Source organism: Mesoplodon densirostris, chromosome 2 (genome assembly GCF_025265405.1).
Source record: "Mesoplodon densirostris isolate mMesDen1 chromosome 2, mMesDen1 primary haplotype, whole genome shotgun sequence".
NCBI classification, from domain to species: Eukaryota; Metazoa; Chordata; class Mammalia; order Artiodactyla; family Ziphiidae; genus Mesoplodon; species Mesoplodon densirostris.
In genome coordinates, this window is record NC_082662.1 from 41,505,450 (window position 1) to 41,532,846 (window position 27,397).

General features: G+C 43.7%; 1 protein-coding gene across 1 annotated transcript in view; it reads right to left on the reverse strand.

Annotated features, from left to right (window-relative positions):
- Window positions 1-27,397, reverse strand: part of AGBL4 (AGBL carboxypeptidase 4) — a 1,272,021-nt gene that overhangs the window by 43,302 nt on the left and 1,201,322 nt on the right. The window contains exons 10-11 of the mRNA XM_060119160.1: window positions 12,803-12,955; window positions 10,149-10,311 (exon numbers count right to left, since the gene is read on the reverse strand). Coding sequence (XP_059975143.1) covers window positions 10,149-10,311; window positions 12,803-12,955 — 316 coding nt within the window. The remainder of the gene's footprint in view (window positions 1-10,148; window positions 10,312-12,802; window positions 12,956-27,397) is intronic.

A 27,397-nucleotide genomic window follows, 5' to 3' on the forward strand; every position in this document is an offset into this window, starting at 1 on the left:
AAAACTGGACAGCTACATGTAAAAGAAAGAAACTAGAACACTCCCTCACACCACACACAAAAATAAACTCAAAATGAATTAAAGACCTGAATGTTAAGGCCAGACACTATAAAACTCTTAGAGAAAAATAAGCAGAACACTTTATGACGTAAATCAAAGCAAGATCTTTTTTGACCCACCTCCTAGAGAAATGGAAATAAAAACGAAAATAAACAAATGGGACCTAATGAAACTTAAAAGCTTTTGCACAGCAAAGGAAAACATAAGACGAAAACACAATCCTCAGAATGGGAGAAAATATTTGCAAACGAAGCAACTGACAAAGGATTAATCTCCAAAATATACAAGCAGCGCGTGCAGCTCAATATCAAAAAAACAAACCCAATCTAAAAATTGGCAGAAGACCTAAAAAGACATTTCTCCAAAGAAGATATACAGATTGCTAACAAACACATGAAAGGATGCTCAACATCACTAATTACTAAGAGAAATGCAAATCAGAACTACAATGAGGTATCACCTCACACCAGTCAGAATGGCCATCATCAAAAAAACCTACAAATAATGCTGGAGAGGGTGTGGAGAAAAGGGATCCCTCTTGCACTGTTGGTGGGAATGTAAATTGATACAGCCACTATGGAGAACAGTATGGACGTTTCTTAAAAAACTAAAAACAGAACTACCATATGACCAGTAATCCCACTACTGGGCATATACCCTGAGAAAACCGTAATTCAAAAAGAGACATGTATCACAATGTGCATTGCATCACTCTTTACAATAGCCAGGACATGGAAGCAACCTAAGTGTCCATTGACAGATGAATGGATAAAGAAGATGTGGCACATATATACAATGGAATATTACTCAGCCATAAAAAGAAACAAAATTGAATTATTTGTAGTGAGGTGGATGGACCTAGAGACTGTCATACAGAGTGAAGTAAGTCAGAAAGAGAAAAACAAATAACGTATGCTAACACATATATATGGAATCAAAAAAAAAAAAAAAACCTTCTGAAGGACCTAGGGGCAGGATGGGAATAAAGACACAGACATAGAGAATGGACTTGAGGACATGGGGAGGGGGAAGGGTAAGGTGGGACAAAGTGAGAGAGTAGCAATGACATATATACACTACCAAATGTAAAATAGATAGCTAGTGGGAAGCAGCCACATAGCACAGGGAGATCAGCTCAGTGCTTTGTGACCACCTAGAGGGGTGGGATAGAGGGAGACACAAGAGAGAGGGGATATGGGGATATATATATATACATATAGCTGATTCACTCCGTTATACAGCAGAAACTAACACAACAATGTAAAGCAATTATACTCCAATAAAGATGTTAAAAAAAAGGTACTTATCTCAAAGGCCAAAAATCAAATGATTCTTTCTATATCCATCTCTCTCTCTCTCTATCTATCTATCTATCTGCCTAATGATTTGGAAATAAACTTGGAGATCATATCATTTCATCTTCTTATTGAAAGATAGGAAAATTTGGACCCAAAGAGGAAGGAACTCCCCAAACCTACATGGCAAGTTGGAGGCAAAGCCAATCCTGTAATGCAGGGAGCCTGACCCATCTCATGGAGTACATCTCAACATTATTATTTTTACCATTACTACTACTACTATTAATCATTCATTCATTCAGCCAGTCATTCAGTCATTCAGTAAGCATTCGTATTTACAGACCAAATTCTAGTCCATGTCTGCGTGGAGGAGAAAAACAATTCTAACCGGCTTCAGTCCCGTTTAGTCGTCTGTTCCCAAAGCCCTCTTTTTGAAGCATTTTTTTGTTTATGAATCTTAACAAAGGCTTGACCTTGGCCATCACAAATAGGAACTGGGAAGTACCTGGGTATCTTTCCGTGCCACCCAACAGGTCAGACTTGACTGCTTCCTACTCTTCTGTATAAAAAGTGAAGCTTCCTTCCCAAGAAAGAAAACCCAGGCAGTACTCCCCTCCTCCTGATAACCACCACAGCACACACACATATTCATACTCACTGTCCTATTAGTGAGCCAACTAACAGATGCAGGTGAAGCTTGCTTCCACTTCATTCATTCCCTCATTCATTCACATTCACTGAGGGTCTACCTAGTACCAGGCTTTAGCCAGAGAAGTAAAATGATTTAACCAAGGTCACACAGCTTTATGAGGGGGGGAGGGCAGAAGGCTGTTCCGGAACTGGGATCTTGACTCCCAGCCCAGCATTCTTTTCACCAACTCAAGGGAAAGCCCACCTTGATGGTGCACACCAAGAAAATCCCTTCCTTCCTTATGACGCTACAGTAGCTTGTGGAAAAGTCTGTCTGAAGCCCAGGTCTCTTCCCAGAAATTCTGGCCCATAGAACCATCTGCCTACCAAACTTCTCCATTTGTATGTCACATGAGCCCCCTACACTTAACACATCCCAAACAGAGCTCAGAATATTCCCCTCTCCAACCCCTTTCTCCAATAGTTGTGTTTAAGTGATTGGCGCCAACGTCCGCCATGTTGTTCAAGTTGAGAAACTGGGCATCTTCCTTGACTTCTTCCTTTACCTCCACACCCAAGCAATCACCCAAAATAGTCAATTCTACCAGTTAGATAATAGAACATGTTATTAAGATGGAACTGTCTTAGTCTTGGTTTTGCTGAGATCCCAAGTCTGTAGACACCACACTGCAAAGTGAGGTAGGAAACTACCAGGCAGGACTTGCAAAAGGAAACCAGAAAACCAGATTTGCAAACTTTAGCTCTCCTTCAGATAAGAGGGCCACTGGAGGGTGCAGTGTTCTAACGGAGGTGAACCCCAGATCACCGTGGACTGAGAGAGGACTCATGAACAACTGGCCTGAGCACATGCACTTGCCCATGTCAGCACTCTCCAGCCCCGGGGCAGGTGTGTCTGAGGAGGCCCATAAGGGACTGCCAGGCCCTCTCAGGGAGCACCAGTTACCCAAGACCTTTCCTACACTTTCCTCCTGTCCATCATGCTGCTCCACCTTGGAGGGGTAAACATCTAGGGTTAGCCAGATGGGGGAAAGGGCTGGAAATCAAGTCGGGGAAACAGGAGTCACCTCGAGCAGCCTGACTGCGCCAGGCCTGGGCTAGAGGATGTGGAAGGCTTTACTTTGAAGACGTTCAATGGCTTTGATTGGACGAGACACAGTCATTACTGAACTGAGACTGTTTGGTGACCAGAATTAATTAGAAAACTTTTAATTTCCCGAGTGATTAGAAAGTCATGGGGTCTGTAAGAGCTTTTATATCTCTAGATCTAGATGTAGAGTCTATACGCATCTATGTGCAGGGTCGATGGGAGATTAAAAATATTTTATAATTGTACGCTGTGAGTGTTTCTTGTTTAATGTACCTGTTACAGAGCTCACAAATCTGTCTCCTTCTATTCATGGTCTGGTTCTGCCTATATTTATTTATCACCTGCTGTTTCTGGCCCAACTCCAACTTCCTTCCAATACTTTGGATGCACATCCTCTCTCTGGCATCTGGGCTTTCTCCTGTATGTCTCCCTCTACCCTGCTTCTGCTGCCTGCATCCCATCCACCCTGGAGGCCTGAGCCCTAGTTACTCCTCTTCCAGGAAGTCCTTCTTCCCTCTCCTTCTTCACCACTCCTGCAGGGTTAGATGGCTCCCATGTGCATCTCCAAACAGCAGAGCTTCCCTCTGCCTGATCATTTATCCCTCTGTGCCGCTGTCTCTACCTTTTCCCCTCCTCTCAAAACGGTCTCCTTCTTGAAGGCAGGAACCATGCCTTATTCATCTGCCTATTTCTAGTGTCTAGTGAGTTTTGTGGGATGGATGAGTAAATAAATGGTATCTTCAATGTCTGCTGTGTGTTTCAGAGGACTCAGTACAAGGCACATAGTGGTCTCTGTATTGAGACCAAGATAACTAACTGAGTTCTGAAGCTCTGCCTTTTGTCTTGGCTACAGCAGCCATTCCCTTCTCCTAGAGACAGCATTTTCTGATTTCAAGGTGTCCACAGCTCTAAGTGTGTGTGGAAAACAGGCTGCTTAGGACCCAAGGTCTCTGTTTCCAATGTTTTTCTCATCCATTATGTCAAAGAGCTATTTCCTTTTGGCTTGTTACCAGACCATAAACAAAAGCCAGAGAAACTCTGGGTTATTTTATGATTCCAGTTTAGCCTTTCTCTCTCTCTCTTTTTTTAAAAATTGTTTGAACAGAGCATATTTATTACTTGGCAGGTCAGTAAAATGTAAATAAGGTTTGCTGAAGAATGGTCCAAGATTCTCAGGAATTTATCATTTCACAACAACAGAAACAACAAACCACAGGAAGGAAAGGCAAGGGAACTAATATTTAACGGCACTGAGTATATGCCCAGTCATTTATCCGCTTTCTCTCACGTAACCCTCCAAACAACACTGTGAAGTAAATAATCATTATCTGCACTTCCCTGATGAAGAAACTGAGGTTAAATAACTGAGTTAGAGTCCTCAGCTAGAATGACACAAAGCAGAACTCACACCCACGCCTCGGACCAGAGCTGTATTCTTGCTACAACCTGAACAGAGACCACCAGCCAGGGCAGCAGCCTCTGAGGATGGTCTCATTTAGATTCTGTTGAAAGTTAGAAGTCTTCCTCTCAGAAAATGAACTCCGCATCTTTACTCACAGTTTTGCATAAATTTTAGACAGTTCGTAGGCTCTTCTTGAAGCCCATCCATAAAGCCCTCGATTAAGAACCCTTTAACTAAAAGAATGAAAATAGCTATCGGCTTGGCTTGATCTGTTGTCCAGGACAGTTCTGTGCTGATTTTCCCTATTGGACTGAAACTCATGCTCATGGGGTCACTCAGTCTTAAGACTCGTACATAACACAGCTGTGGATTCTTGATATCATAAATTTATCTAAACAGGGAATTATAAAATTTTAAATTTTAGAACCAGAAAAATCTTAGAATATCAGAGCTGGAAGGAGCCAGAATACAGACAAGTCCACACATAGTTTCAGTCTGCAGCTCTGACAGGTAGGAAGTATCAGACGCTGAGCGTAAGAGAAGGGACAGGGCCTGCTTGAGGCTACCCAGTAATGGTGACGGAATCAGGATTCAAACCCCCGGTTGCTGGATTCAAACCCCCGGTTGCTGGATTCAGAGACAGATCATCGGGTTGAAGATTCAACCAGTGGAAGGAAAGTCATGCAGTCTGCATGGGGATGAGAAAAGTGGTGATAGAGGAACATTTGTTGCGTTCCTATCAGGTGCCAGGCAGTGCAAGGGGATTGGAGATATATTGCATCTTTTCACTACCCTGATAAGCCTGCAAAGTGAGTATTATTATTTTTATTTTACAAATGGGGGAACAGGCTCAGAGTGGTGAGATAACCAGCCCAAGGTCACACAGCTAGGGAAGCATCAGTGTCCATGGCTATATTACCCTGATGTAGTGGGGAGGAGAGCCAGAGAGCAAGACCCTGGTAATGTTTAGCTGGTGCTTTTCCAGGGAGAAAAATTAAACTGACAGATACATATGTTCTGGAAGGAAGGTGAGGAGGTGGACACTACTGTGGGCCTTGGTGAAATATCCCTCAGGATTCCCCACCTCCCCTAGCCCTTCTCTGGTCTTCCTCTCAGCATCTTCCTTCCCAGCATCCTCTGGAGAGCTAATTTGGCCTTCATGGACCCTGATGCTGGGAAGGGCATACTCTGGATGACAGACTTAAAACCCCTCATCATGGGAACTGCACATACCCACTCGCTGTGTGAACCACATGGCGTTCTGAGGTCCAGGTCCTCCATTACGGTGATCCCACCAAGGCCTTTTGCCCCACGGACCCTACCAACACAGCCCCTGGTCTTTTGCTCTAACAGACCTGACTACCTTCTTTAACATAAATGCGGGTCCTCATTCATAGTCATGTAAAGCTTTTCAATGTTTTAACCAATAGTCGCTTAATATTTAAAGCTTACGGTGCACACTCATATATATTATTTCATTTAACCTCCTTGCAACTCAGTGAGGTTGAGTATTACTACTGTAAGTAGTAATACTGTGAGCATTGCTACAGTATTACTGTAGTAATACACAGTGTAATACACAGTGTAACTGTGTCTGTAAGTATTACCTCTTACAGACAAGGACACTGACGCACAGTGAGGCTATATACTTTGCCTGTGGTGGCACATCCTGTAAATGGCTGAGCCCGGGTCCGAATCCAGATTTGTCTCAATTGAAAGTCGGCTCTCTTTTCATGAATATTATTCCCACAGCAGGGGTTAAGAAAGCAGGAAGGTTCTTGGTGCCTTTGTGAGGGTGATGAAGCTTACCTCAGGGAGGCTGGAGGATTGCTGAAGGGTGGGGTGATGTCGGGGCTGTCGTCAGATCCAGGTCTCCTGACTCCAAGTCTAGAGGACACTTCCTCCCAGACCATAGTGCCATTCCTATCAGACCATGTAATTTCTTTTTCTGATTGGGACACAGAGCCAGCAGCCAACCAAGATCACAATCTGTCTGCCTGAAGTCTCCCTCTGGTTTTTTTTTTTTTTTTTTTAATGCATTTCAAACAAGAACCAGGTTAAATCACATTCATGTGTATTGAACTGGCCTGCACGTCCCTGGAGAAACTCCAGATTCCTCTTCTTGTCCCCTAGATGACAGACGAGATGGGGTGACCCAACAGCACGGCGGCCTGTTCAGCTCCTGCACAGCCTCGCTACCCATCACCCTTAACCCCTTCCAAACACTGGCTTCTGGTCCCCACCGACATCCCCATCCAATCACTTCCCAAGTCTTCTCAGTGCCACATTCTAAATAGTCCACAGCACCACCCAAGTCTAGGCTTGAGTCATTTCCCACATGGATTGTCATAACGGCCTCCTAGTGTGTCTCTGTCTACAGCCTTGGCCCCTCCAATCTAACCTTCCCACTGCAGCCAGAGGGGCTTCCCACTGCTCTTTAAAGCCCTTCTACTGCTCTCCATTGCCTTCACAGTCCTTAACATTTAAATTCCTAACGGGCTGCCATTTTGGTCCCATCTCCTGCATCTGAAGTCCTTCAGCCATACCTGACCCCTTGCAGCTCCGACAGTCCACCTTCCTTCCTCCCCTTTCTGTCTGCAATGCCCTCCCTACAACGACCCACCCCAAGCAATCTGCCTAATTTCTTCTCAGTCTTAAAAACTCAGCTTAGATGTCTCTTCCACTGAAGCCTTCCCTGACCTCCCGAAACTGTGTTTGAGTCTCCTCCTACCCCCGTATGCAGACATTTTTGTCTTCAGTATGTTCCCTGCTACACATCCCCTGTGCCTAGAACTTTACCTGGCTTATGGCAGACACTCAATATATATATTTAAATGAACATTTCCCAAGGCTCTCTGGAATTCCTCCACCACAGAACCTACCCCACAGATTATAACTGCCTCTTTCCTTTTCCGGCTCCCCAAGTAGACCAAAAGCTCTGTGAGTCAGGGACCATGCCTTCTTGGTCAATATTTTACCCCAGTGCCTAGTAGGATTCCTGGCATGTGTTAATGGTGTACTTACTTTTGATGAATGAGGATTGGGTGTTGAGGAGAGGAAACCCTGGGCCTGGGGCAAGGGAGGGGCCTTCCACTGAGAGAAACATTTGCTTCTAACACAAAAGCATGTTGGAGGTGCTGAGATAGGGTAGGAGAACCCATCAAACTGGACATCAGAAATCAGCCACAAACTAAGTGCAGGCCACACCTGGTGGGACCCTTATCTCATTGAGATAAGGCTCACATGTGGGATACCTTTGGTGCACATGCTCAAACTCTTCTTTCAGACAACTCCCTCTATCTCCTTTGCCACCACATCAGGGGCGAGCTAGGCAGGGGCAGCACGGAATGTGCGTATGCATGGAGCACAGGAGTTAGCGGATCCTGGGGAAGCAATGGGCCGCACACCATCGTGTGTGTGTTTGTGTATGTGTGTGTGTGCATGTGCATGTGCGTGTGTGTGTGTGTGTGTGTGTGTGTGTACGGGGGGGCAGTGTGGCACATAGAGATGGCCAGGACTTTGCAGACCAAGGGTCCTCTGCTGCAGAGCAGAGCCTACTCCATTGGCTAGTGAGCCAGGTAGTTATTAAAGCAGACTTCAAGGTGACTGCCCCAGTCTTGGTGACTGGGCAGGGGGAACTCTCCCTCAGTTCTTACCACAGTCTCTCCAGTGAGGTACTGGATCTGGAACACTGGTCTAACACCTCATCTGCCTATTGCTCGCCCCTCTCTCTGAGGCCATCACCCTGCCCCCATGTTCCCAGCTAGGTTACTGGACCCCCCAGAGCCACGAGGGTGCAACCAACTGTGTGGACTAGTGCTAAGTCATGTCTCAACCAGAAAAGAAATTTTCCTGCACAGAGTGTGGTAAGAACTCCACAAACACTCCCCAAGGGCTGAATCAAGGCTGAAAGGAGCACTTCCACTTCTGGGGAGAGAGAGTTTGTATATAGAGAGTTAATATTATCCTTTCCCTTTCTTTTCCATCAACTATAATTCTCTCTCTGAGAAAACTAAGTGTTCAGAAAGGAGAAATGGGTCAATCCAAAAACCAAAAGTAAAGAAAAGTAGAAACTGTCACAATCTGTCACAACCCTTATGTACTGACCTTGAAATGAAAATCAATACTCAGGAAACTAGAATTACTAAATAATTCCTAAAAAATCAAGCAAGCTAGAAAGTGACCTCTAATTTCATCATGACAGGCTTGGGGGTTTGGGGGGACATTTTATGAGGAAGCCAAGAGGAAAAGCGAGTTGGCAAAGGAAATGCAAAGGCAGAAAGAAAGATGCACAGAGGATGAGCAGGAAGGCGGGGAAGATGGAGGGAGGCTAAGGGGAGAGAGAGAGGAAAGGATGGTGGAGAAAGGAGAAAAGATGGAGGGGAGGGAGGAACACATCACATGAAGTAAGGAGAGAAAAGTACAAGGCAGGAGTTGGGGGGACAGACAGAAGGAGAGGGGGATGGGGACTTCCCTGGTGGCACAGTGGTTAAGAATCTGCCTGCCAATGCAGGGCACACGGGTTCGAGCCCTGGTCTGGGAAGATCCCACATGCCACGGAGCAACCAAGCCCGTGCGCTGCAACTACTGAACCTGTGCTCCAGAGTCTGTGAGCCACAACTACTGAGCCTGCGTGCCACAACTATGGAAACCCGCCCACCTAGAGCCCATGCTCCACAACAAAAAGAAGCCACTACAATGAGAAGCCTGCTCACCGTTGTGAAGAGTAGTCCCCGCTCGCCGCAACTAGAGGAAGCCCACGCACAGCAACGAAGGCCCAATACAGCCAAAAATAAATAAATAAATAAATAAATAAATAAATAAATAAATAAAAGTAGAGGGGACCAGGCGGGTACAGACAAGCGAAGGGAAAGTAGTGCAAAGAGGGAAAACAAAGGGCGGGAACAGGAGCACAGAGAGATGGACGTCTGGTCTATAGACCAGACGTATGGTTGCCAAGAGGGAGGGTGGGAAGGAGAGGGATGGACAGGGAGTTTGGGGTTAACAGATGCGAACTATTACATTTCGAATGGATAAACAACAATGTCCTACTGTAGAGCACAGGGAACTATATCCGATCTCCTGGGATAAACCATAATGGAAAAGAATATAAAAAAAAGAATGTGTGTATGTGTATAACTGAGTCACTTTGCTGTACAGCAGAGATTGACACATCATTGTAAATCAACTCTACGCCAATAAAAAATTTTAAAAAAAGAGAGAGAGAGAGAGAGAGACATGTTCAGGGTGAGAAGGAGGGGCCAAGACTGTCAAAGTCTTCCTTAGCAGCCCTGGGATGAGCATCTGGCCTGTGTACTTACATACTTTAGATGATGGAAGACTCACTGCTTTGTGAGGAGACAGAGGGGAGAGAGAGAGGGGAGCAGCACAGGTATGGGAAGGCCATGGGTCCAAGCGCCTGAGGAAGACTTGAGGCAGATGGAGGGGGGTGTCATTTAGGAGGGCAGAGAGCAAACAGGACAATCCAGAGATGACACCAGCAGAACCAGTCATGTCCATCCTCACCCCAGAGTCTCAACCCTCACCTGAGTTGGAGACCAAATTCCTGACCTGCCTGGTAAATCCTGGCAGACTTGGGTACTTTCAGCTGGATGCAAGCTGGCTGGTTGGGTGGACCTGCAAAGGATACAGGCTTCCTCTGTGTAGGGCACAGCGGCCGTGGTGCCACCGATGATGTAGCTGTAGAAGGAAACCTCGAGGGTGTAGCAATACGAAGTGTGGTCCAGCAGCCCACCGAGGAAGCGACGGCCAGTTCCTGCTTTCACGGCATCTCGGTTAAAGGACGTGCTGGACTGTGAAAGACAAAGAAGGGAGGAGAGAATCAGGGCTGGACACCTGCTGGCTATGGGACCTTGAGCGAGCACCTCTGGATCTCAGCTTCCTCATCTGAAAAGTGGGATGTGACTCCCACTTTGCAAGATTATTATAAGGATGGATTAAATAGACAAACAATTAAATGAAAGCACCCAGCACAGTTCTTAGGGCATAGTAACTGCCATTTAACAAAGATCTGTGGAAATTTGAATGGGGACAGATGGAGCAAGGAAAAGTAGACAGAGAATAAGAATGATATTACGATAATCAAGACTGAAATTTGGGCACTGCTTTCAACCTTATGATATTGTTTCCCATATAGTATCTCATTTAGGCTTCACCCCCTCGACAGGGGTGTCATAATGTTTCCCCTCTAAGGTGAGGTAATGGAAGTTCATAGTAAGTGACACAGACATGGACCAGGACTAAGTGACTCCAGACACCCCAACCCTCCTTTACAAAGCTCGCCCTCCGTTAGGGACAGCTGAACTCGTGCTCAGCATCACCAGAGCACAGGGATCACGGCTCTTCTTTACTTGGGTGTCTACTACCCCCATCACAGTGGATAGAGAGGAAAGAGCCAGCAAGTCCGCATTTCAAGTCCTCTCTCCAAAAGTGTGTGAGATGTTAGGCAACTAGCCTTATTGGTCTGAGCCTCAGTTTACTCATCTGTAAAGCGGTGGTAAAAATCACATCTCTTTTACAGAGCTGTAAGGGTCAGTTCACTTGTGGTTAGAAGGGCTTTCTATGCTAACCCATGGAAATCGCAGTAAATGAAGAGCCTGGTTTTAATAAGAGAAGGCATGTCCTGTTCAGCAGAATATAAGAGAAGAAGGAAAAGGGGGTGGGCAGGAAGAGGGAGAAAGAAAACAGCAAAACAAGACAGATATAGAGACACTGAAAGGAAGAGAGCTGTGTGTGTGTATGTGTGTATGCATTTTGACGTAAAGGAAAGGATCAGAAAATTAGAGTCTCAGATCAGAAAGGACTGTTGAAGTTGAAGCTCATGTAGTGAAATCCAACTCTCATTCTAGAGTTGGGTACTGAGGATCAGAGAAGAGGGGAGGCAGAGGCTGGACTAGGATAGATGACCTTGACCCAAGCCCTAAGCTCTTAAGGAGGCTGCAATGCAGGAACTCCATCAGGCAAGGCCAGAAATAAAGCTCCTAGACTACACCCTTTTTGTAGACCCTGGAAACCTCACCCCTGTGAGGGTCTCTGAAGTCTGTGGCCCAGCCTCCTGGAGACTCACAGTCTCCCAGGGTCTCCTCCAGAAGACCACACTCTGCTCTGAAATTGGAGTGGCTTCAAAAAGACAAGTATTGGCCATCCTCCAGAGATTCCCACAGAAATAAGCATGGCTGTTTTTATCCCTGAGCTACTAATGAGAAGCCATCTCATTCTACCTGTTTCAAATGCTGAGGGACCTTGTCCTAGATACCCAACTTCTCTGGGCTTTAAGTGTCTCTTTGGTATAAAGTGTTGGATTGGGCTAAATAATCTCCCAGTTCCTTTCCTGGTGGGGCATTCCAAGATTCTGGGCTTCAAAGTACATCTTACCTCATGGAGAAATTCATCCTCTCTCCACTAATGTCTAGGCCTGAAGCAACGAGCAGGCACATTTTCAGCTCATCAGCTTCAAAAATTGCCATGCCCTTTGTGGGCCTCTCCCCCTCTGGCCCCATGGAAATAACAGGCCTCAGAGATTTCGTACCAAAACAAAGAAAAATGTGCAAAAACACTTTCCTAAGTTTGCTTCCACCACAGGTTGATTGCCCTCCTTATCTCCCCTGCCATTTCTCAATATTACTTTTTGCCACAAATTATTCTAACTGCCAGTCCACAGCCTCTCCAGTCCTTCCTGGCATGTAAGGGGGTAGTAAGCACAGTCTCTGGAGTCTGTTGAGAATTTTACTGCCTGCAAAGTGCTTTCATATCTATTACTGCATTTGTCCTCCCAGGAAGTTATGAGGCAGGCAAGGCAAAAAATTATCACCCACAAATGACTGACAAAGAAATTAGGGCCCAGAAATGGCTATGGAGGAAGAGGATGGTGGACATGTGACCCCCGTCAGCAGACATGTTAGGCTCCTTCTAACAGAATGAAGGCCAAAGGTCTGTGAAAGCAGAGACTGGGCCAGGGTCTGGCACTGGGAGATGCTCAGTGAGTTTCTTCTCTTGTTAACGCTGGAATCAGATCAACGAAACAAATGCCAGCTCCTCAGACAAACCAAGCGCTGTCTTTTCAGAGAGTCTCCCTCCCTGATGGGGGATGAGCTGCTTGCAGGTACAGGCAGAGCTCGTTTACCTCTATCTTTATCACCCACGCAAGACCCAGCGCAGAGTAGGTGTTCTGTGAATGTTAAATCAAACTGAACTGAGTGAGGGGAAAGACAGGGAGGCGATGGGAGGGAGGGGGCAGTTTGGGGAGGGAAGCTGGGGCTGCCTGACAGAGAAATCTCCACTCACGTAGGAGAAGTCCTCAGCGTTCTGGCAGAGGAGCTTGGGGAAGACGGCCTGCCTCTGGAACCGCTCCTCATCTTCAAAGACGTTGCCATACATGAAGCCATTCATCATGGTGGAGTGGGCGTGGATGTCAATATAAAACTCCAGGCTTGTTTTCTGTTGAGAGAAAGGATAACAAATGAGACATCGGGGCCACAGACTTTGCCTTAAACACACACACACACACACACACACACACATTTCCTCGTGAGCTAGCCCTATGTCTCTTCAGATGTAGCAACTATCTGCAATGTGATTGGAGGGGTTGAGAGCAGCAAGGATCAATTTCTCCTTACTTAATTTTTTTAATACATTTATTTATTTATTTTTAAATTTTTGGCTGTGTTGGGTCTTCGTTGCTGCGTGTGGGCTTTCTCTAGTTGTGGTGAGCGGGCGTTACTCTTGGTTGCGGTGCGTGGACTTCTCATTGCCGTGGCTTCTCTTGTTGCGGAGCATGGGCTCTAGGCGTGAGGGTTTCGATAGTTGTGGCACGTGGGTTCAGTAGTTGTGGCTCGCGGCTCTTGAGCTCAGACTCAGTATTTGTGGAGCACGGGCTTAGTTGCTCTGCGGCATGTGGGATCTTCCCGGACCAGAGCTTGAACCTGCGTCCCCTGCACTGGCAGGTGGATTCTTAACCACTGCGCCACCAGGGAAGTCCCTCTCCTTACTTTTAACACCATCCGCCTTCAGGGTCTCAGAGCACTACCATTAGCAGCCCTCTTTAGAGGTCTTCTGAAGTGATGCTACCTACCCAGAACAGTTAATACATTCATGACTAAAGGCATTAGCAGAATTTGTTTCTCTGATTAATGAGAAACACCTTCAGGTGACATAATTGTATTTAAATTGGGCCTGCTAATGGTTTTGCCCCAAGCGGGCCATTTCTAGCTGAGGGAATCTGGTGTAAATCATGTACCCGCTTCGAAATTTTTATTTGAAAAATGGGTATTTTAATTCCAACCTCAGAGAGTTAGAGTGGGAATCCAACTCAGCGATAATCATTACTATCATTTACTGCATAGTTAATGCATGCCAGACACCATTCTGGGAGCTTTACATAGGACATCTTAGTTAATTCTTTTATTTAACCTCATTTCATGATGCCACACCTACTCCCCAATAATACATAGTGTATGGGAAAAAATAACCTTGTTGTCTACAAATGTAATTGTGACTAGTCTTTCTCTGCTCTCTGCTCACATGTATTTAAGGCACTCCCTAGCTTGATGTAATGTTATTTGTTAACCTTCTCATTTATGAGCTCCCCGAAGGTAGGGGGATTGTCTGGAAAGCACCCAGTGCCTGTCCGTGAAGGATGCTCAGTAGCCAGATGCAGAATGAATGAATAAACCACCCAGAGGGATCATTCCAGACACTGCAATAGACTGCCAGGAATGGGGGGATTTTCAGGCCCTTAGAACTTCAATGTCCCTCAAATCTGACTTTCTCTTCCTATATATCTGTCCTTTCTGAGAGTCACATGGGAATAACTGGGACTGAAACCCAGGTCTCCTGACCCTTGACACAGTTAATGTATCACCGTTCATGGGTAACACTAGAAACAGCCAAGGCAAGACCTGGCCACCTTTCCATCTGCTTTCTAGCATGTAGTCCCGGGAAAGAAGAAAAATCCAGGCTTAGAAGAATTCTCCCTCCTTGGGACACTTTCAAATGAGGTTAAGACCAAATGAAAACCATGTTGCTTCTAGAATGTGGGCCTCATGACTGTCATTTCATTTGCCTCAGACTTGGAGTGAAAAATCATGTCTTGCTGAGCTCCCAGTTCTCTGGGTGGCGTAAGCTGCCTTCTGAGAGATACAAGATGCAGAGCTCTGTGTGATATTAAACTCATCATTTTCAGCTTTGGAGGTGGAATATTCAGTGAATCAACAGGAGCCCTATAAAAGTCATCTTTGCAATTTTATTTTCTTCAATTGTCTGTCTTTTCCTCTGAGCTTTTGATGAGCTGCAGAGGAAGGGAGGTGGTAGAGAGATGACTTAAGACATGGGTAAGGAAAAACTGCAGTTTATATCTCTGGATGTGGGAGCTATTAGAAACCAGTTTCTCTGACATTTCCCAGATCAGCTCGGAGTGGGGAGGTTTCCTGCTTAAGGTCAGCCAGCAAGTTAGTGAAAGAATAAGAATTAGAAGCTGGCTCCTCCGAAAACCAGTCTGGAGCAGCTTCCACTGCCCCATCCTGACACCTGGCACCTAATGTGATTTTACTGTAAATAACCGTAAAGTGAATTATATTGATTGATTTACATGGTTCAAAAGTCAATAAGATATGAAAGAATTTACAATGAACAATCTCCCTTCTATCCCTGTCCTCCAGGCACCCAGGCACACTCCCCAGAGGCATCTCACATTACCAGTTTCTCATACAAACTTCCAGAGATCATTTACACACCAACAAGTAAATATTCCTCCCCCTACCCCCTTTGCCCCAACACACACAAAAAACACATCATTTGGGGAATTCCCTGGTGGGCCAGGGGTTAGAACTCTGCGCTTTTCACTGCTGAGGGCCTGGGTTCAGTCCCTGCTTGGGGAACTAAGATCCTGCAAGCCGCATGGGATAAAAACACAATAAAAAATAAAAAATACAAACACAATTTTTGGATCAACATTTTTTCCTCTCAACATATCTTAGAGATAATTCTTTCTCAGTACATGGTTACCTCATTTTTTTTCTTTCTTTTTTTTTTTTTTTTCCGTACGCGGGCCTCTCACTGTTATGGCTTCTCCCGTTGCGGAGCACAGGCTCCGGATGCGCAGGCTCAGTGGCCATGGCTCACAGGCCCAGCCGCTTCGCGTGGCATGTGGGATCTTCCCGGACCGGGGCACGAACCCGTGTCCCCTGCATCACCAGGCGGACTCTCAACCACTGCACCACCAGAGAAGCCCAGTTACCTCATTTTTTTAAACAGTCGTGTATAAACTAGCCAGTTCCCCACTGACAGACATTTGTTTCCAACCTCCTGTTACAAAGTCTTAGTGACTGACTCTGTTATAAACACCATTTCACACATATACAATTATACGTAGGATAAATTCCTAGAAGTAGAATTTCTGGGTCCTATGTGCATTTGTGATTCTGATCAACATTGATGAACTGCCCTCCTTAGAAGGACCAGTTTACAATCCTAGCAATGTATAACAGCATCAGTTTCATGATTACCTTGCAAACATGGATGTGATCAAACTCTTGGATACTTTCCAATTTGGTGGTGAAAATGATATCTAAGACTAGTTTTAGTCTGAATTTCTTTTAGTATAATTATCTTTTATTATATGGTTATTATTTTTCACATATTTAGGAACTATTAGCATTTTCTTTTCTATGAATTGTCCATTCATTTCCGTTGTCCATTTTAAAAATTGGATTTCAGGGCTTTATTCCTTATTGATTTATAGAAACTATATACTAGAGAAATTAGCCTTTGTGTGTAGTATAAAAATATTTTTGCTCAGTTTGTCATTTGTCTTTTGACTTTACATCTGCTAGTACTTTTTTTTCCATGTGGAAATGTTTAATGCTAACTTTTTAAACAGATTTGTCAGTCTTTTGTGGGTTGAATTCTTTCATTGGTTCTTCTATTATTTCTATTGTTTCACTTCTTATATTTAAAGATTTCATTTCACTTTTAATTTACATGGATGTAGGGTGTGAGGTAAGGGTTAAACTTTATTGTCCCATATCATTTATCAAATTGTGCATCTTTTCCCCACTGACTTGAAAAGCCATCTTTACCATATAACTTTTTTGTATGTATTTGGGTTGATTGTTGGACTTTCTATTCTCTTCTAATCATTTGTCTATTCATGTGTCAGTACTACACAGTTTTAATTATGTTAAGTTTATAATATATATTAATATTTGGAGGGCTAGTATTACCTCATTATGCTTCTTTCTCCATATTTTCCTGTATTTTCTTTCATATTTTTCTATATAATCTTTGTAATCAGCTTCTTTAATTTTCCTTGCTCCCCCAGTCCTGTCAAGACTCTTATCACTTTGAGGCTTCCAATCCAAGAATATGCTTTGACTTTCATTTATTCCATTTTCTTTTGGGTACAGCAGAAAGTTTTAAAAGCTTTTTTTTTTTCTTCATATAGACCCTGAACATTCTTTTTGATGGCAAGGCAGTTTATATTTTTAGTTGTTGTAAACATGATATCTTCCATTAAATCTTCTAACTGGTAGTTCTTTATACATATAAAGGCTCTGATTTTCAATGGTTTAAATATGTACCCAGACACCTCACTAATTCTATTAGTTCTTATAATAATTTCTCATTTTATTTTTTTGAGTTTTCATTTGCTTACTTATTCCACAAATAACCACTGAGTACCTACTACGTGTCATATAGTGTTCTAGGCACTGGGAATATGCAGGGAGTGTAGGGAGTGTTCCGGGCACTAGGATATAGCAATGAACACAACAGAAAGCTCCTGATCTCAAAGAGTTTACATTCTATGGGAGAGAAAGAAAATAAACCAATTAATAAAAATACTAGATGTCAGGAGGTATAAATGCCATGGAACCAAATAAAGCATAGTAAGAGAATAGAAAGTAATAGAGATTCTGGGAAAACAGAGACTTGAATGGAGTAGGAGAGTTAGTCTTGAGGATATCAGGGTAATAGTCTTCCCGGTAGAAGGAGAAGTAAATGTACTTGGCTGTTCAAGGAACAGCCAGGAGGTGAGGATGACTGAGGTTAATAAAAGGGGCAGTATTTTCCAGGTTTGCAATCTTATCACATACACTTAGCAATTTTATCTCCTCTTTTCCAGTTTTTGTGCTTCTAATTTCTTTTTTGTATCTAACTGCATTGGCTAGTATCTTCAAAACAATGTTAAAGGACTATTTAGTTTCTAAGATCCCCTCCCACTCTGAGAGTCTAAATTCTACCTGGAGTAGAAAAAGATCTAGGGAATTTGCCTGCAGAGGGTCTGAGTTTGAAGTCTTAGTTCTTTTTCCTCTTCATTACACATATTCAGCACTATGCTGGAAATGCCAAAGACCACAAATACTAATTTCCTCACCATCCTGATGATGTTTTGTGCCTAAACTGGCTTTATGGACTTATGTTGTTTCATTAGAATGGAGCAGGGAAGGCAGAGCAGAGTTCCTACCTCTGGTTCTAATGTAAACATAATCTGTGACCACGAATAAGTAGCAGCTCTTTACTGTGCCTCAATTTCCCCATCTTTAAAAGTGGCTGTTGGATGAGAGAGAAGAGATATGGCTTTCTTAAACTTTTTATGATTTCTCCTCATGCTCAGTTAAAATAAATCCTTCCTTCTCCAAACAGCTTCCGTCTTGGGCCTTGATGTCAGTACTTGTTACTATGTAAGTATGCTTGAATACTGTATAGATATACTTGTATACTTGTTACTGTAGTCTGGCTGAAAAGTATGTTTGTCTGCCTATGAGCTCTTTGAGGATAGGGACCAGGTCTGATTTGAGTTCCATCTCTTTCTTAGTCTACTACAATAGCTTCTGACCTGTTTTTTTTTTTTTTTTTTTTTTTTTGCTGCTTCAAAGCGACCTTTTAAAATGCAAACAAGTGACTTCCCTGGTGGTCCAGCAGTTAAGACTCCATGCTCCCAATGCAGGGGGCCCGGGTTTGATACCTGGGCAGGGAACTAGAGCCCACATGCTGCAACTAAGAGCCTGCATGTTGCAGCTAAAGATCCCACACAGTACAACTAAAAGATCCTGCATGTCACAGCTAAATATCTGCACACTGCAACAAAGACCCCACGTGCCACAACAAAGACCTGGCGCAGTCAAATAAATTAAGTAAATATTTTTATTAAAAAAATTTTTTATTGGTGTCTAGTTATTTTACAATGTTGTGTTAGTTTCTACTGTACAGCAAAGTGAAGTAGAGTTCCCTGTGCTATACAGCAGGTTCTTATTAGTTATCTATTTTATACCTATTAGTGTATATATGTCAATCCCAATCCATTCCAATGCCCCCCTCCCCCACTTTCTGCTAGTGGTGTCCATTCGCTTGTTCTCTACATCTGTGTCTCTATTTCTGCCTTGCAAACTCATTCATCTGTACCATTCTTCTAGATTCCACATATATGTGTTATATACGATGTTTGTTTTTCTCTTTCTGACTTATTTCACTCAGTATGACAGTATCTAGGTCCATCCACATCCCTTCTACAAATGACCCAATTTCTTTTCTTTTTATGATTGTAATATTCCACTGTATACACATAACACATCTTCTTCATCCATTCTTCAGTCAATGGACATTAAGGTTGCTTCCATAACCTGGCTCTTGTAAAGAGTGCTGCAATGAACATTGGGGTGCATGTGACTTATTGAATTTTGTTTTTTTCTGGGTATATCCCAGAAAAATCCCAGTAGTGGGATTGCTGGGTCATATGGTAATTCTATTTCTACTTTTTTAAGGAACCTTCATACTGTTCTCCATAGTGGTTGTATCAATTTACATTCCCACCAACAGTGCAAGAGGGTTCCTTTTATCTACACACCCTCTCCAGCATTTATTATTTGTAGATTTTCTGATGATGCCCATTCTAACTGGTGTGAGGTGATACCTCACTGTAGTTTTGATATGCATTTCTCTAATAATTAGTAATGTTGAGCAGCTTCTAATGTGCTTCTTGGCCAGCTGTATGTCTTCTTTGGATAAATGTCTATTTAGGTCTTCTGCCACTTTTTTGATTGGGTTTTTGTTTTCTTGATATTAAGTTGCATGAGCTGTTTATATATTTTGGATATTAATCCTTTGTCCATTGATTTCTTTGCAAATATTTTCTCCCATTCTGAGGGTTGTCTTTTCGTCTTGCTTAGTTTCCTTTGCTGTGCAAAAGCTTTTAAGTTTCATTAGGTCCCATTTGTTTATTTTTGGTTTTATTTCCATTACTCTAGGAGGTGGGTCAAAAAACATCTTGCTGTAATTTATGTCATAGTGGTCTTCTTATGTTTTCCTCTAAGAGTTTTATAGTGTCTGGTCTTACATTTAGTTCTTTAATCCATTTTGAATTTATTTTTGTGTATGGTGTTAGGGAGTGTTCTAATTTCATTCTTTTACATGTAGCTGTCCAGTTTTCCCAGCCCCACTTATTGAAGAGACTGTCTGTTCTCCATTGTATATCATTGCCTCCTTTGTCATAGATTAGTTGACCATAGGTGCGTGGCTTTATCTCTGGGCTTTCTATCCTGTTCCATTGATCTATATCTCTGTTTTTGTGTCAGTATCATATTGTCTTGATTAATGTAGCTTTGTATTAGAGTCTGAAGTCAGGGAGTCTGATTCCTCCAGATCCGTTTTTTTCTCTCAAGAGTGCTGTGTTTATTTGGGATCTTTTGTGTCTCCATACAAATTTTAAGATTTTTTTTTCTAGTTCTGTAAAAAAAAAATGCCATTAGTAATTTGATATGGATTGCACTGAATCTGTAGATTGCTTTGGGTAGTATAGTCATTTTCACAATATTGATTCTTCCAATCCAAGCACATGGTATATCTCTCCATCTGTTCGTGTCATCTTTGATTTCTTTCATCAGTGTCTTATAGTTTTCTGAGTACAGGTCTTTTACCTCCTTAGGTAGGTTTGTTACTAGGTATTTTATTCTTTTTGTCACAATGGTGAAAAATCTTCCAACAAACAAAAGTCCAGGACCAGAGGGCTTCACAGGTGAATTCTATCAAACATTTAGAGAAGAACTAACACCCATCCTTCTCAAACTCTTCCAAAAGTTTGCAGAGGAAAGAACACTCCCAAACTCATTCTACAAGACCACCATCACCCTAACACCAAAACCAGACAAAGCTACTACAAAGAAAGAAAATTACAGACCAATATCACTGATGAATATAGATGCAAAAATCCTCAACAAAATACTAGCAAACAGAATCTAACAATACATTAAAAGGATCATACACCCTGATCAAGTGGGATTTATCCCAGGGATGCAAGCTTTCTTCAATATATGCAAATCAGTCAATGTGATACACCATATTAACAACCTGAAGGATAAAAACCATATGATCATCTCAATAGATGCAGAAAAAGCTTTTGACAAAATTCAACACCCGTTTATGATAAAAACTCTCCAGAAAGTGGGCATAGATGGAACCTACCTCAACATAATAAAGGCCATATAAAACAAACCCACAGCAAACATCATTCTCAATGGTGAAAAACTGAAAGCATTTCCTCTAAGATCAGGAACAAGACAAGGATGTCCACTCTCGCCACTATTATTCAACATAGTTTTGGAAGTCCTAGCTACAGCAATCAGAGAAACAAAGAAATAAAAGTAATCCAAATTGGAAAAGAGAAAGTTAAACTGTCACTGTTTGCAGATGACATGATACTATACATAGAAAATCCTAAAGATGCCACCAGAAAACTACTAGAGTTATTCAGTGAATTTGGTAAAGTTGCAGGATACAAAATTAATGCACAGAAATCTCTTGCATTCCTATACACTAACAACGAAAGGTCAGAAAGAGAAATTAAGGAAAATAAATATTTTTTTAGAAAATTTTTAAAATAAATAAATAAATAAAATGCAAACAAATTGGGACTTCCCTGGCAGTCCAGTGGTTAAGACTCTGTGCTTCCACTGCAGGGTCGCCGGTTCGATCCCTGGTTGGGGAACTGGGATCCCACATGCCATGCGACACGACCATAAATAAATAAATATATAAAATTCTGTAGTTAAAACTGTTCTACCATTTCCTGTTGCTCACAGGATAGAGTCTAAACCCCTTAACATATTTGCATAGGTCCCACGTGATCTGGCCCCTGTCTAGTCTCAGCTCTTGCCAATTCTGGTCTGATATTCTACACTACAGTCCAATAGTGCTGCCTGGAGTACTTCAAACGTTTATGCTTGTGACTTTTGTTTCCACATTTACACACAATGAATGTCTTCTCTGTCTGGAATACATGATCTCTTTATCTGGCTAACTCTGACACAACCTTAATATTTAAGGCAGAAACTAAGTGGATGCTCACCAGTTCCGTTTCCTTTTCCTGGACCATGGAAGACATCTCCCAGTCTACTTTGATATTTGGTTGGGATCAAATGGGATGCGGGCAGTGGTAACAAGTGTCACTTCCAAGCCTGGCCATTAAACTTGTACACAATCACCCACATTCTTGTTGTTGTGCATGGAAGCTACATGTAAAAACAGCGGTATTGTAAGAAGGAAAAAGGCTAGGTAGTAAGAAGGAAAAAGGTTAGGTCGCTGAATCAACACTGAGAGGAAAATGACCAGGCGGGTCACCGGACCTGCATCAGACTGTGATGAACCTTTACTGTATTAAGCCACTGAGATTTGCGGATTGCTTGTTATAGCATCTAATATTATTCATCCGACTGGTACAAAATATAAATTCAAATAGCTTTATTTTATCCTTCAGGGATGAGTTAACAGCCTCCTCTGTGCTCTCATAATTCTCTCTTCTGGCACTGACCACATGGCGTAATAATGCTTTGTTTATCTCCATCTACCATTAGAATGTGGACTCTTTCAGGGCAGGGACCATACGTTGCTGATTTTTTAAATCCACAGGACCAGAGCAAGGCCTGGTATATAGTAGGTTATCATTAGAGGTCTGGTAAGGGAATGAATAGAAAATGAATCAGTGAATTGATGGAATAATGAGTGAATTAAATGAACGAACAGCTGCGTCTGAATGTTTTTCCAGCAGTCAAATGAAGTACTTTTCTGTGGCTGTGTCAGAGCAAGGGGTGTGCAGCTAATTCAGGGCCCTTAATTACAGTTTGGGATTGAGAATAGAAGCGGGGACAGCATCTCTGTTCTTTCCTTCTGAACTTAAGAAACTTAATTAAAACCGAGCGATGAGGGCTGTCCCCTTGCCAGCAGCCAACAGCTCATCCTGCAATCAGGGGCCTAAAGAGTAAATTAAAATCAGTGCCAATAAAATTAAAACTACCTTAGGGCATATTTGGAACATAATTTAGTGTGGAGTTTGCTTCCTCCTAGACATCGGGGAGGAAATGGGTTAGTTTTTTTTGTTTGTTTTCTTGGGGTTTTTCTCCCCTACATTCTGAGTTGCTTCCCTGCTTCACATCAGGTGGCATAAGCCAAAGCCTGAGCTTGGTGCTATGATGTGGGCTGAGTCCTCCATATTAGGGCAGCACTTCAGGGTGGACCACATATTCAACCCAATGAAAGAAGGGAAACCCAACCCAGGAAGGGCAGAGGGATTTGTCTCAGGTTTGGAGATGAGAAAGAAACTGAAGCTTAGGCGGGGATAAGGACAAGTTGAGGAGGGTAAACTGCTTTAGTGTTCCCTTTGTATAGAGGAGGGAGCTGAAGCTAAGAGAGTTTAAGTAACTTGCCCCAGTGGATGCAGCAGGAAGTGGAGAGACTCAAACCCAGACTCTGGTTACAAGCCACGCCAGGCATCCTGCTCTGCTCGCAGGAGCTAGCGGTCCAGCAAGGCAATCGCCCTCATCTCAGGAAGGAAGCTTAGGCTTAGCCTCTCAGAAAGGTTGGGGGGTGGGGAGAGCAAGGAGGGTTAGAGAACTTCCAGACAACTCCCCTGCTCAGATTTGCCCGAGGCAGCTCTTTCCCCATGGACCTAGGCAAAAAAGCCCCAAATTTATTTTTTTATTGTCACCTAAAATATCTCCCTGTGTGTTTTTCAGAAGTTAAAGTAGATACTTATGGAAGTCAGGGTGCATGTCCTAAAGCAGGAAGGAGAAATTTTAAGAAAAATAGAGAATTATTTCCTTAAAAACAACTGAGCAGGACTTCCCTGGTGGCGCAGTGGTTAAGAATCCACCTGCCAGGCTTCCCTGGTGGCGCAGTGGTTGAGAGTCCGCCTGCCGACGCAGGGGACACAGGTTCGTGCCCCGGTCCAGGAAGATCCCATATGCCGCAGAGCGGCTGGGCCCATAAGACATGGCCGCTGAGCCTGCGCTTCCGGAGCCTATACTCCACAACAGGAGAGGCCACAACAGTGAGAGGCCCGCGTACTGCAAAAAAAAAAAAAAAAAAAAAAGAATCCACCTGCCAATGCAGGGGACACGGGTTCGAGCCCTGGTCCAGGAAGACCCCATATGCCGCGGAGCAAATAAGCCAGTGCGCCACGACTACTGAGCCTGTACTCTAGAGCCCACAAGGTACAACTACCAAAGCCCGTGTGCCCAGAGCCTGTGCTCCACAACAAGAGAAGCCACTGCAATGAGAAGCCCGTGCACAGCAACGAAGAGTAGCCCCAGCTCACCACAACTAGAGAAAGTCCGCGTGCAGCAATGAAGACCCAACACAGCCAAAAATAAAAATTAATTAATTAATTAATTAATTAAAAACAAAAACAACTGAGCAACTCTAAGAGACAAAATCATGTCCTTTATCATACATAGCCTAGATCTCTGAAGTGGCCCAGTTAAGGCTTCTCTCCTCGCCCTGAGTGTGGCTGGACTGACATTCCTGCCACAAAAAAAAAAAAAAGCATGCAATGAATCAATGGGGACAAAAGGAGGAACAACCACAAAAGAAACCCAGGCAGCCAGCCTAGGGCACCGAGGGGACGCGCTATGGCTCTTTGTCTCCTGCTTCTCTTCTCTTTACTCTCCAGCCTTGCTGACACCTGCCCCTCACCCCCCGCCCCATAACTTCCCCAGCACACGCAGTTTCTCCTCTCTGTGCTTCTGTGTCTGCTACTCCTGCGGTGGGGGGCAGGGGTGCCTACTCCCCCTCCCTTTCCCCTCCTGGTAACTTCTTTCTCATCTTTCACTGACAGGCCCAATGACCTCTTTTCTTTGTAGCCTTCCTTTACTCTCCCAGGGACAGCAGCTCTCTTTTCTGGACTCCCACAGATTTTTAAAATACTCTTCTGTTATGGTGTTTATCATCCAGCTTTTTCATTCATTTAACAAATATTTACTATGAACCTACTATGTTCCAGGACCTGGGGGTGAACAAGACAGAAGAGGTTCCTGCCTTTGGGGAGCTGGCCTCCAGGTGGGGATGACTTGCCATGAACAGCAGCTAAGCAAGTTGATGGCAGATTGTAATGCATGCTAGGAATGCATGGGGTGAGCCACAGGATGGTGAATAAGTGAGTGGACGGGGCAGGGTCTACTTGAGATACTGTGATCAGGAAACGCTTCTGATATTTGAGCTGAGCCTTGAAGAATGAAAACCACAAGCCATTCAATGAGGCCAGCAAGAGAATTCTGGGTAAATAAAGGCTCTGAAGCAACATGAATGTGGTATTTTCAAAGACCAGAGGAAAGGCCAATGAGTGTATCATAATTAGTACTGGAGGTGAGCCTGGAGAGGCTTATAGGGTCCAGCTCATGCCGGGCCTTGCAGGCCAGAGTCAGAGTTTGGAGTGTCTCCTATGTACAGTGGAAGCCATCTCAGTAGGGGAATGCTGTAAAAAGATTACCCTGCCTGTGGTGTAGATAATGGATTTTTGTGGCGCATAAGTAGAAGCAGATGCACTGGTATCTCCTAAGAGATCACAGTAGCTTGAATTGAAGTGGTGACAGTAGAGATGAAAAGAGAGGGACATATCTGATAAATATATTGGCCACACCTCTATAGGACCTGCACATGGTTTCTATGCAAGAAGAATCAAAGATGGATCAAGGGGTTATGGCTTGAGCAACTGAGCAGATAGTGGTGCCGTGGAGAGACATGGAGGAAACTGGGATGCAGACCAGTTGGGAGGGTGGTGAGGAATTCAGGAGTTCTGATGTGGATCTCTGCATTTGAAATGACTATCAGATACCAATGTCAGGTAGGCAGTTAAATATATGAAAATGGAGCCCTGGGGAGAAGACTGGACTAGAGATGTAAATGTGGGCATCATTAGAGTGGAGGTGCTCCTTAACGTCACTGGGGGAGAGTGTGGATCCAGAAGAGGTCCCAGGATTGAGCCTGGGATCTGCTAAGGTTGAGACTTCGGGTAAAGGAAGAAGCAAAGGAGACTGGGGAGTGACCAGAGAAGGAGGAAGTAAAAAGGACAGTGTGGTTTCATGAAAACCAAGAGAAAAAAAAAAAAAAAAGAAAGGTTTTAAGAAGGAGGGGGGAGTGGTCTGTGAACCCGGTAAAGGCTGGGGCCATGCCTGGCTCACCTCTGCATCCCCAGGGTGTATTATAGGGCCCAGCACTCAGTAAGTCATCAGGAACATTTGCTGAGTGACAAAATAAGTAAGTGAATGAATGGACCAGGTATCCTGCACTCAGAGAAAGGGGCTGTGCGGGGTGTGGTGTTAGGAGTCTCAGGGCCTAGATTCTAGCCAGCGGAGCTATGGAGGGAGGATGATAATAAGAGTAGGACACTTACTACCTGCCAGGCACTCATGAACCCTCCACAACCCTATTTGATAGAAACATCATTTACAAGTGAGGAAACTAAGGCATAGGGAGGTTAAGTAACTTTCAAGGGATCCCCCAGACCACATAGCGGTAACTGGCAGGACCCAAAAAGTCTGGCTCTACCATCCATGTTCTTAACCATGACCCCGTCATCAAAAGCTGGTGATATTTATTAAGTGCTTCCTATGTATGGTCTTGTACTAAAAATCCTGTGCCGTAAGCACGGTTATCAAACTGAGACAAAGAGCTCACAAGGGGCAGAGCTGAAATTCAAACCCATGTCTTTCTGATCTAGGGCTAAGCTGTTCATCTCTAAGCTATTCAGAACACCCAGCCTCTGCATCTGTGGCCTCTTTGGCCTCAGCAGAATAAACTTCAGGGCAAAGGAAATTTGTGAGAGTAATGCTTAGGTGTGGGGAAAAAGCATCAGTAGCAGCAAGGTGAAGAGTAAAAATATTTTTCTACTCTTACAATCCTACTCTACTTAGAAATGAAAAGTAGGATGTACATGTAAATGGAGGCATTTCTACATCTCTTCCAAAGATCCGGGAAGAGCCAGGTCTGGCCTGGCAGGAGGGAGCCTTCCTTGGCTTCTATCCCCTCCTCCACTCCTGCCTAGAAAAAGAGAGAGAACAAAGACTCAGCACAAGCGGTCTGGGTTCATAACAGACCTTCCCAGAACAAAAGAAGAACTGCTGACCTCTGTCTCCTGCTTACTGTAGCAGTGATTGGTGACCCCCATGTTGACTGAGACAATGATGATGATGATAGAAGAAGGTAGCCACAAGAGTTCCATGGTTTGGGGATCTGGCAGACTTGGCTTCAAGTGTCAGCTTAGCCATGGGTGGGCTTTATGACTTGCACCACAGTTTCCTCACCTAAAAACTGGGGGTAATAATCCCAACCTCACAGGGTTTCCATGAAGTCGAATGAGGTGACTGGCTTTGCACCTGGCAAAACATCTGGCAGATTATACACTCTCTATACATTCTTCTCAGTCACACAGTGATACTTCATTCAAGTGATACTTCGTTCAAGTGCTGTGCTTGGCACCAGGGATATGGACCTCTTTGAGTTCAAAATTTTACAGGGAAGATGGACATTTAAAAAGTAATTGCAGGGGCTTCCCTGGTGGCACAGTGGTTAAGAATCCGCCTGCCAATGAAAGGGACACGGGTTCGAGCCCTGGCCCGG